At 41.0% G+C, this 11,800-nt stretch overlaps 1 protein-coding gene across 1 annotated transcript in view; it reads left to right on the forward strand.

The window, feature by feature from the left end:
• LOC104958782 (triple functional domain protein-like) overlaps positions 1-9,071 on the forward strand; it is a 21,791-nt gene extending 12,720 nt beyond the window's left edge. The window contains exons 3-8 of the mRNA XM_010786581.1: positions 2,334-2,448; positions 4,102-4,294; positions 5,292-5,396; positions 5,551-6,015; positions 6,834-6,956; positions 9,003-9,071. Of these exons, the coding sequence (XP_010784883.1) occupies positions 2,334-2,448; positions 4,102-4,294; positions 5,292-5,396; positions 5,551-6,015; positions 6,834-6,956; positions 9,003-9,059 (1,058 nt within the window). The 3' untranslated portion in view covers positions 9,060-9,071. The remainder of the gene's footprint in view (positions 1-2,333; positions 2,449-4,101; positions 4,295-5,291; positions 5,397-5,550; positions 6,016-6,833; positions 6,957-9,002) is intronic.
• The last annotated feature ends 2,729 nt before the right edge of the window (positions 9,072-11,800 follow it).

Genomic DNA, 11,800 nt, shown 5'->3' on the forward strand with positions numbered 1-11,800 from the left:
GTCAGAGCTCAGTGTGCAGAGTTTAAATCTATCAAGTCATATTACAGGATAAAGGAAATACAGAACAACTGCCGTATGCAGGGAAGACGCCGACGTGTCACACTTAACATTCATATCACATCATCAATCACAGCATCGATCATATAATATCATAATATATCATATATTTCCTTATCTGAGTCAGCTTTTCGAGCCGTATCTGGCCGTGCAACACTTACAGTGTCACATAGCCTACTGTATGCAGAAGTATTATTTTAAGCAACACATTAAGTTGACGAAACACTCAACTCAAATGTAATTATGTTAATTATTTAATTATTAAGTCAGATCACTCGTGTCTTAGATGAGGCAGTGATATCATAAACCTGTTAAGGTAGGCCTACGCATTCAAACACTGTAGTTTATTTATCTTTTAACCAGCTGTTCTGTATTCACCTTGCATGTGCAACTATATGTTGCTTTTATCCTGGATAAAATATTTAAGTCATGGATGTTTAAAGTTGAACTTCTTCATATTTGTCTAATATTATAGTTTACTTAAGCAATCATACACGAGAGGTACAGGCGTACGGACCTCGGCGCAAGCGCCTCGGTCCTGCCGCAGTACTGTCGTACCAATAATGACATTCAAGAACGGCCTCAAGTGTATGATTGCGATTCTATTACACAAACTATCATTGTAATCAACAATATCGTAAAATAATTTCATAATGTGGGCTAATTTGCTCCCAAACCTACGCTTTCTGCTTGAGTTAATCTCCGTCAGAAAGTAGTTCCTAGAAAGTAGTTCCCATGGTAACGGTTTGGACACTGTTCCGAAATCCACCATTTTCTCCTGGGTTTTTAAGAATGCTTTGAGACATTTGACATCCCAGGTAGTTGACGCCAATGTACTCTTTTCGTTGCCACTTTTTTCCAACGCACTCAACTCGTCAGTTGAAACAGCCGCAAATCTTTCGTTGGTTTTGTGGTCTGTGTCCATGTCCAACCATTCATCAATACTGAGGCCCCCCAACAAATCAAAATTAACTTTAAAATCTGACATTTTGTAGCTACCGATTTCCAACGAGAGACAATGTATAACAGTGTAACGGCTGTGTGTCGCTAAACGTCGCTATGGAAACCACACGATGTAGGCTCATGGAAGTAGTTTCGGTAGGCTAGTGGCGTGTGTAGGCCACTGGATACTTTGTGATTAGGCGCGTTCTATTTGATCGTTGTTTGATCGTGGAATCAAACACGCCTATTGACCAATCAGAGAGCTTGCTCAAACCTAATGAAGTATGACGCTGCGCTGTCAGTGCGCTTGTCCATGTTTGTGATTGGTCAAATGTTGCTAGTCCCGCCCATTGAACGCGCTCTCAGCCGGACAGAGAAACCCTGGGTTGATTTACTGAGTTGATAACCAGCGTCGTAGGACCGCATAGCGAGATCTCGTTTGTTAGGGTTAGTTAAAATAACTCAAACATATCCAGGGTATGTTGAACTGGCTTCGTAGTACAGTTTACTGGTGGCTGCATAGCAGCGCTAATGTCAAAGACACAAACATTATACATTATATTTTAATTTTACCAGGATGCAGTGACAAAAATATTTGGGAAGGCTTAGCCTTCCCTAGCCTACAGTACCCGCCGCCCCTGTTGTTAGTATAATTAAGTGTGCTCACTCATTCCTGTGAACTGCATCTGACTCGTCATGGTCTCGACTTGACCTTTACCCCATTAGTTTTAACTGCCTGGCCATTGCCATAATTATGAGAGAGTATGAGAGAGTGATTTTGTCTGTTCATTTTCACTCATTGTTGTTTGTCACTGCAGTCTGACTAAATGCTATTACTTATCTTGTCAAACGGAGACTAACTTGACCCCTGACACTTTAATTTGACTCAATGCAGTCATCACTTATTCACAGATGGTACTCATGCAAATAAGCTGCTGTCATCCCAGAGAACTATTCACTGTACATCTGTTATGTGTTGTATTCTGTAGGTTATTTAGTGCTGAACCCAGTAGCATCATAGTAAGCAATTAAAAAGTCAAATGAATCCCTTCAAGTTTCAGCCTATTAGTTTATTATTCATATGATGGTTCATGCTTCTGTGTGGAGTTTACACAACTCCTGAGTTTATGTGTTTGCTAATGACCAAGCCCTTATTTGAGACAAACCCTGTACAAGTTGCACGTCCATCACACTGGTGATACAGTAATACAGTAATACAGAACTCAACACATGTGAAAAAAATGCCCTCTCATAACCTGTTCTTCAGTTAGCATAGCTACGGTCAAGCTATAGCAATTTATTAACTTTTTTTGTTGTTTGATTTCTATCCAAAGGTGGCAGAGACAGACGTGGAGGTCCCGTTCTCACCTTTCCTGCACGAAGCAACCACGACAGAATACGACCCGAGGACCTGCGCAGACTCATAGCTTACCTAGCTACTATTCCAAGGTATGAACATTTGTGGGGTTTCAGTGAAAGATTCCTACTGTTAGACACACACTCATATGCAAATGCACTAACCTATACGCCTGGACCTTTCTCTTGATCCTGGGTTAATTTGAAACAGACACCTCCTCCTGCCCTCTTATGCACTCGCACTCACACACATATCATCGCTTCCTTTGTGTCAGACGTTCCCACCTTGCTTTGATTTAAAATGCTGAAGCATAACCCGAGGCTACAGAGAGCTGGGATGGTTTTATTTTGGATTCTCTGTGAGGATTCAACCCCCCTTCCTCTTTGTTCCCCCCTCTCATTTCCTCCTAACTCTCTAGAAAAAGCTACCACCCCTTTATATAGGTTATCACTCGTTCCTTTTTGGTAACTCTCATCTCTTCCATCCTGCTTTAAATGATATCTAGTATGAATGGGATCATGTCTAACTGGACAATTAAAATTGCAACTTATTTTTACTCCATTGCTCTATGTAGTTCATTGCATGCTGATATTCTGGTCTAGAAAATGTTTTCTTCACATTTTACACTGAGCTCCAGGCTGTTCTGTTTGGAATCAGATGTGACTAGCTTGGAGGGAGCATGGCTGTTCTGTTCTGCCGTTTCTGATCCCCCTATGCTTTCTAGTTCTGCAAAGGTTTGGTGCTTAAGCCTTTTCCACAGTAGAGTTTGGAGATTTGTCTTGAGGCGATATGTGGTCCAGATTAAGTACTGCAAAAATTGGGTCCAGGTTTCTTCACGGCTCCCTCAGGGCTTTCTGGCATAGTTTGCAATTTGGCATCAAAGTCCAAGAACAAACTAGATCTATAAAACTATCAGATACAACCCCTAAGACAAAATATATTCACATATTTTCAGAGGTGCATATAAATGTTGCAGTAAATGATAACTTGCTCTGAATCTGGACATGTGTGTTTCAGTTAGTCTATTTAGACTTCAATGCTTCCAAAAATCACTAAATGTAAGGCTAGAGAGGAAAAGATTTGTCAGACTGAACCAAGTGTCACTTACTCAGAGGGAGGTCGGATTGACTTCTCTTTCTCCTGTCTAAATATTTCTTCCCTCACGCTCTCTAACTCTCTCTCTCCCCCTCCTCTCCGCTCTGTTTTTCTCTTCCCATTTGGCCACCGATCTGTTTTCAAAGAGTGAGGTCAGAGTGAGTTAGAGCAGGAGGGCCTGCGTCTGTTTCCTAGCTAGACACATTCAGATTGAAGCCTTTAACACTGAGAAACAACCTTTTATGGACTTATTCACCAGCAGGACTTCTGGTAAGCAGGAGTGGACATTTCAACGCTTCAATGTTTTAACTACTTTTTGCTTTTCCAGACGCTTTACAGAATTGCATGGGATGTTTTGACTCAACATTCTCGACTTCTACACCTTTTCTGCAGATTCCTTCTCTAATTGTTTTGTGGCTCTAAATGTCTTAATAACTGTAACATTGGCAGTGACTAAATAGTTTAACAGTTCTTTCCTTAACTTCTTCAGGTTTTTTTTACAAATAAAATGTGCACATACACATCTTTATCCGGTTGTCACTTGTTTATACTCTCCCCCTAAGCTGCCCTAATGGTTTCATGTTAGCATAAAAAGATCCTTTATTTTCTCTTTATCTTAAGATCTGACATCTTTATATGTTCATTTGCAGTGAGGAGGTGGCCAGACATGGCTTCACAGTCATTGTGGACATGCGTGGTTCTAAGTGGGACAGCATCAAGCCTCTGCTGAAGATCCTCCAGGAGTCTTTCCCCTCTTGTATCCACGTCGCACTCATCATCAAGCCGGACAACTTCTGGCAGAAGCAGAGGACCAACTTCGGCAGCTCAAAGTTTGAATTCGAGGTTGGTGACACTACCTTATTTCTAAGACACAAAACACATTTTTTCATCATGTCTGGTTTTGTTGTTGTGAATGTTGTACAAGAACCATTAGTCTCTTTTGGGTGTACAGGTTTTTCATTATTTTCTTTTTTTTCTATAAGAGATGGATTGGTAGTGCTCTTTACATCAATATGACTTTATTAAGTATGATAAATTAACAATGTGGTCTTAGCTGTTAGAGTTCTGTTAGCATAGCCATCATGTCTAATTGGGCCGCTGCTTTGGTGACAGCTGCAATGTTCTATCCCATGTGGGCATCTGCTGGTATATTTAGTTCTGACCCAGTTGCTAAGGGACCAGGATATATAGGACATAGCAAAACGGTTCAACCCAACACTAGATACAGATGTTGAACATTTACTGTATCTGAGTAGGTCTCAATGATAGGCAGGAGGTCCCTGGTTTGACTCTCTTGCTGCAGCGTTATCGATGGGGGAACAACTTGGTGTTTTTATTGCACGACTCCCTGCTGCAAACATATGTATAGGTTCAACCCTCCAACTACAACTTTTCCTATTAAAGTGTCTTTGTTTGCTTGCAGTTAACAATTGTTATAGTATCTTTACAGAGGAGCACTCAGGGCTCCAGAATCCAACCCCAATTCTGCCAGTTTATTTTGCATGTTCATAGTGTTACCTCAGTGTTTGTATTTCCATTTTATTAACGATAACATGAACGCTGTTTAAAATGTCTGGAATGTTTTTTTTGGGGTCACCCCACCTATCTAAACAGTAGACCTGTGGAGCTACTGACTCTGCAAATTATTTTCAGAAGTATTGAGAAATGTTAAGTTTATGGTAACTGTGATGCTGATTACATTTTGGTTGGTTTTATCTCACTGTCTCCCTTATGTCTTCCATCTCTCCATTCCCAAATGTTTTCACTTCTTTTCTTTTCTTGCATTCATCCCTCTTTCACTTTCAACTACAATTGTCCCACATACACCCACCCACACCAGACGGTGATGGTCTCCTTAGACGGTTTATCCAAGATTGTGGACCAATCCCAGCTGACAGCTGACTTTGAGGGCAGCTTAGAGTACAACCATGATGACTGGATTGAGGTTTGGATACTTTTTCTTTTTGTTCTATTCTTCAGATGTTTTAGTGACACAAGCTGACCTTAGTCTTTGACCTGCTTAATTAAGAAAACTTAAGTAGAAATTCAGTAGTATTTATATTTTGGAAAATGCAGCTTACTTTTGACTTTCATTTTAGGTGCGGCTGTCGTTTGAGACCTTTGCCAGCGATGCCGCACGCACACTGGCACGCTTTGAGGAGCTCCAGGAAACTTTGTCCCAGCGTGATCTCCCGCGGGACCTGGAGGGGGCCCGACGGCTCATGGAAGACCATGCTGGGCTGAAGAAGAGGGCCACTAAGGCGTCGGTGGAGGAGCTTGATGCGCAGGGACGGAGGCTGCTGCAAAGGCTACAGTTACAAACTGCAGGAGGTGGAAGTAGCAGTGAAAGCGGGTACCGTAGTGGCGGAGCTAGTGGAGATTCCAACGACCATCATCACAGCTTCAATGCGCATGTGGACATACACAACCTAGTAGCTAAAGTGACAGGCTTGTTGGATAAGCTGCATGGGACACGACAGAATCTGCAGCAGCTGTGGCACATGAGGAAACTGAAGCTGGACCAATGTTTCCAGCTGCGTCTGTTTGAACAGGACGCAGAGAAGGTTAGCTTGTCCTCCATGCTATTACCATGAATGTTGAAACCAGTTAGATTTTATTTGGTTCTTCACTGCCCCCTCATATTGTTGCCCGTTAGTGCGTCTCGGTATGTTGATACGTTATGTGTCAAGTCGCAGTCTATTTACGTACAACACTTACAAGTATTTCAGGCTCACAGGAGCAAATCTGATGTATGACCATGCATGCATGTCAGTTTTAGCTGGGTATTTTAAACATTACATTAATCCCGACATTTAAATCCTCAGATTAGCCCTGTGCATCCCAGATTAACAGGGATGTGGATGTATGTAGCATTGCAGATAAGGTTCCTTAGAGAAACTACTTGCAAGTGTTAAAAGAGGGTTAACACACAAATTATTAATAATATAAATCATGTGTTTTTCACTTCCTGGGGATTTATAGTTTTTAAAGGTTTGTGTGTGTGTTTGTATGTGTGTGCATGGCTGTATGTGGTCAAATTCGAGAGAGTGTGATGCTGCGTGTTTGGAACTGGGAAATGTAAAATATGAAACTGAGCTGCAGGCAAATGCAGAGGCCTGCTATGGAAAGTGTCAGAGCTGTAATTCAAATAAATTAAACGTCTTTTCAACACACCAAACATGTAGTGGGAGGAACATTAAAATGACACCACACATATGCACACAGCTAATTTATTTAGTCAGTGGAGGGATAAAATATTTTAGTTGATTACAAACACCAAGCAACTCTCTCATTCTCACTGCTGTTGCTGTGAGTACAGGAGATCGAAAGAGCCTTTTCAGTTTTAATTCTATGTAAGACTAACTGCATTTCCTCCCCATAGATGTTCGACTGGATCATGCACAACAAAGGCCTTTTTCTCACCAGTTACACGGAGATCGGAGGGAACCACCAGCATGCTGTCGAGCTGCAGACCCAGCACAACCACTTTGCCATGAACTGCATGGTAAGACTTTGTCTCGTCGTTCACACATGCAGATAAACAATATTATTCCTTCTCAAACTATCATTATTACTGTCATTCACAGTGACAAGCTAAGACCTCCCACCCCTGTACAATCACCAAACACACATATATGCTTCTCATCTTTTAACCCAAACCAGCCTCTCCCTCAGGCTGTCGATTGCTGTAGAACAATACTTTCTGTCCTGCCACTGTTGGCCTCAAATGATTCAGTTGTGTTCCACTGTGCCTCAACTCTGCCCCCTCTGTCAAGTCTTGTCACAGTGTTGTTCCCATAATTGAACCATATTACCTCCATGCCCCTCCCATAACTGTTTGCTTCCCATGCTGGTCTGCTCCCCAACCCTTCCTTCCTGTACTGTATTCTGCACAACTTTGCTGCAGATTAATACATTTTGCTAAGGATATTTTACTGTAAACTGTACACTCTGCATTCTTAAAAAAAATCATCAATACCCTTCCTGTCTGTGCTTGTCTTCTACCCACCACAAATCACACCCTCACTGCCCCTAATTCCATTTCATTTTTACATCACAATTCATCAGTGACATGTATATGTACCAATGACAAAAAGCACATTTAGTCATGGAAATTGAAACACGCAAACATGTTAAGCCCATTTCGTATAATACAAAAACAAGGACCAACAGGAAAATCAAAATCAATCATGTTTATTTCACTCGTAATGTCAAACTGTAACTATTGTTAGTGAGACCATTGCATCCAAGGGGAAAGGGGCCCATGGCCTGACATCCCCCCCACTCACAGTCCCACTGGTGTCAGGATGCATGGCTAACAAGCGGTGTGACACCAAGTCCCAGAGGTAGCTTCAGTGTCAACACACTGTAGTTTGAGATGAACAATAACCCATAGACAACAGTGGTAGAACAGACAGGTGGTACTGGAGTTTAAACTCACACATATATTAACAATACACTTGAAACACACACACACACGCACACGCACACACACACACACACACACACACACACACACACACACACACACACACACACACAATAGGGTGACCATTACTGCCTCCGCCCATTCTTCCACAGGAAGCAGCGTTTCCCCTTCCTGTTGCCTGCATGGCCGAATGGAAATACGTAGTGTCAGGATGTGTTTGTGTCTTTTGTAGAATACTGCCTGTGTCCTCTTGTTTCTGAGTATTTTACAGTATATAGAAAAAAGTATGGAAAGAAAAAGGAAGGTGAAACAACACCTAAGTACCTTTACACACATTTCATGTACCACTTACTGCTGATGTGTAAATATTGGCATTACCGGTACTGTTTTTTCAATGTTGTATTAGTGATCATTGCTTTTGGCTTGGAAATTCATATGAGCTTCATCAAGTTTAGGTTTATGACATAAACCAAATGCTAGTGGTGACTTCTAGCAAGTATCATGCACAATACACTAGATGGAGTTATGTTACTGTACTGTAATGCCCCCTTTAGGAGACACTTGATAAATACAGTTTGGTAATGAAGGGGTTTCTCAACCATGATATAAGTTAAAGTTACATTAGTTTTTTAACATTTCATATGGTGCAGAAGCTTTGTGTCACAATTTTGCAGGTAAACCAATCCTATTTTGGCTGTGTGTATATAGTATAAAAAAAACAAGACAATATGGTAGATATATTACACCTGTACAACATACAGTGTAGCACAACATAACTGACAATGTACAAACATTAATGATACCAAATGATAACATGGTTAAGGATAATTGAAGTGTTTTTTCCAGTTACATTATAGATTTGTTTCCAGATTGGCTTTAACGCCTGGTCATGTTCCCTAAAGTAGAGTTACTGCTGCAGGAGATCGGCAATCGGCAGAATCCATTTTCAATGGTCTTGTTAAAAGAATTGATTGAATCCCTTTGCTCCTGTGAAGGCAAATATGGTTGTTAGTTAAGATAAAGCCAATTAATATGCTGAACTTTGTTATATATATTTTTACAAGGATACCAACACACAACTCTTTTTCTTACCTTTAACAATTTGTTATTGTCCATGGACAGATCACACTGGGAAACAACGGAACAATTAGAGTTGTCCAGGATGGAAAGGTACATTGATCTGGAGCTGCTTCTCAGATTCACTGTAGAGATGTCCAACAGTTTAGTTCTACACAACTTATTAAATGTTTGATCAATGATTTGTTTTTGTTGTTTTTTTAGTCAGCAATCGTTCCAAATGACTAGCTGTTAGTTACCATGACTCATATGTTAATAAACAACTCACCTATTTCTATTTTCAAGTCCTGGATTTCCTCTGTGTTATTCTGTAGCCTCTCACCTATTTCCCTTTTCAAGTCCTGGATTTCCTCCGTGTTATTCTGTAGCCTCTCACCTATTTCCCTTTTCAAGTCCTGGACTTCCTCCGTGTTGTTGTTCATAAAGTAAAACATCCCTCCAAGTAACATAATACTCAGCAACAGAAGACCCACTGTAGTAATCCTGAGGAAAACTAGTCAGAAGAAAATAAAATGTTATTATAATTGACCAGTATGATAGTGTTCCTGTTTATGAAATTCCGTATTTATATTAATTGAATTTCAGTATACCTTACCTAATTGAGATACCCTTAATCCTCTGTTAGCATTCATTGGAGGGCGTCTGATAGTGATGTATCTGTCGGTAAGAGGAATGGAAGGTAGAGCAGAGGTCGGGCTTCTGGTGTTTTGATGCGGTTTATCAATTACAGGTTTCTCTTTTTTCAACTCTTCTCTCTTCTGTCCTCTTGAATCTGGGCCTGAGTCATGCTGGTTTGAATCCTCTTTTCCGTTAAAACCAAAAACAGGTGTTTCTCCTTTTTCATAAATCTCTAGTTCCAACCATTCATCTGCATCCATTGTCATGTATTCATCGACAGCAGTGTCTTCTGTTTCAAGCTGCTCCATTGTTGAATTGCATCTCCATCTGACTTTGAGTTATGAACGCACATAGCACCTTACAGAACAGATACTACTAACATCATTTTTGTGGGAGGGACTTCATGAGACCAATTTGAATAAAAACATTTTAAAAATATGTCACAGAATATTCACTTACCTAAGGGAAACACACTTCTTCTTTTCAACCTTAGCTTACTACATGTAACCATGATTTATTTTTTTTTAAAAACTGGATCACCAGGGGAGAAAAGGAAATGCATGATTCAGAAGCAGAATACCTTTATTCGTCCCACAGAGGTGTCATTTGCATTTGTTACAGCAAGAAAAGAGCCAAAGACAGCTTTATTATCCATGAAGCATGCATTCAAAACATATTAAAGATACAAATAAATAAAAATGTTAGCAATTATTTTGGGTGAATCGGAGGCTTGATTATAATCTGCAATATTTGGGTAAATACACATACTATGATGATTAAAACACTTTCAAAATCATGCACACTTGCACAGTATAGGTTTTACATGCTAGACATTGTTAATATTAGCACGAAAATATGTAATGAAAGAAAAGAAGAAAACATTGGAACAGCCCTAAAGGCATGGAGATGATTTGCCTTACATTTTTACACAGAACATATGTCAGCATGGTCGATCTAGGTGTTGATAAGAACCTACCAGGGTGCAAAGTAATTTTATTTTTTGGCAAGACAGGAAGGATGTTACTGCTGCTGTGGACAGTTGCTCATCTTGTTCTGAAGTTCCTTCTCAAAGCAAATTCCACTGTGATGTTATTTGTTTTCCTACTCTGTAGATGATCTGATCTCTGGGTCAAAGGTGTTGCCCTGCTTTTCCTCCTCTCTTTTTCTCGTTCTCCCTCTCACTTGCTGCATACCCTCATCAGGTTTGAGTTAGGAATAGCTTCTGCCTATCTCTGCCCTCCCCCTTTCTGTCCATCAGTTTGGAATTAAGGCTTTTACCACCCAGTGTGTTCGAGTAGTCCAGCCTCTGTTATTTAATCTAATTCATAATGTCCAGCAGATGGCTTGAAGCCCTTCAGGCTTTATTGGTTGTGACTCAGAACTCTTTTCCCTATCTGCTCCGTTCCCCTACTCATTTGTATGTGTGTATGTACAGTGGGGCAAAAAAGTATTTAGTCAGCCACCAATTGTGCAAGTTCTCCCACTTAAAAAGATGAGAGAGGCCTGTAATTTTCATCCTAGGTATACCTCAACTATGAGAGACAAAAGGAGAAAAAAAAATCCAGAAAATCAATGTCTGATTTTTAAAGAATTTATTTGCAAGTTATGGTGGAACCCTCTCTGAAGAACCAGCCCCTTACCGTGGTAGAGAGGTTTTTGTGCCCTGATAAACCTGGTTATGGCTAGAAAGGATCCGTCTAGTGTAAATATGACGTCGCGTTCTCGTTGTAACTCTCGTTGTAATCGGAGCGGCTCGGAAACACATCTACAGAAGTAACATGATGCAACATACACATTAATGCAGCTGCAATATTAATAGAGAAACATCAGACATAATAGTAAAACACTGCAAGGGAACATTTTATTGCACCAGGAGCTATCTTGGGACTTTTACTGCAACAACGTTGATTTGCCTCTGCGGGAAACAGCGATGGGGTCGGGTGCGCTGCCAGAAGGGTAGCAGTGAAGGCAGAGGGTCTCGACGGACCAGACCTGGGCGACAGAAGCTGGCTTTGGGGACGTGGAACGTCACCTCTCTGGGGGGGAAGGAGTCGGAGCTTGTGCGGGAGGTGGAGCGTTACCAGTTGGATCTGGTTGGGCTCACCTCTACGCACAGCGTCGGTTCTGGAACCTTACTTCTGGATAGGGGTTGGACTCTATTCTTCTCCGGAGTTGCTCAAGGTGTGAGGCGCCGGGCGGGTGTGGGGATACTCACAAGTCCCCGG

Source organism: Notothenia coriiceps, unplaced genomic scaffold, assembly GCF_000735185.1.
Source record: "Notothenia coriiceps isolate Sejong01 unplaced genomic scaffold, NC01 NC01_scaffold00029353, whole genome shotgun sequence".
Classification (NCBI taxonomy): Eukaryota; Metazoa; Chordata; class Actinopteri; order Perciformes; family Nototheniidae; genus Notothenia; species Notothenia coriiceps.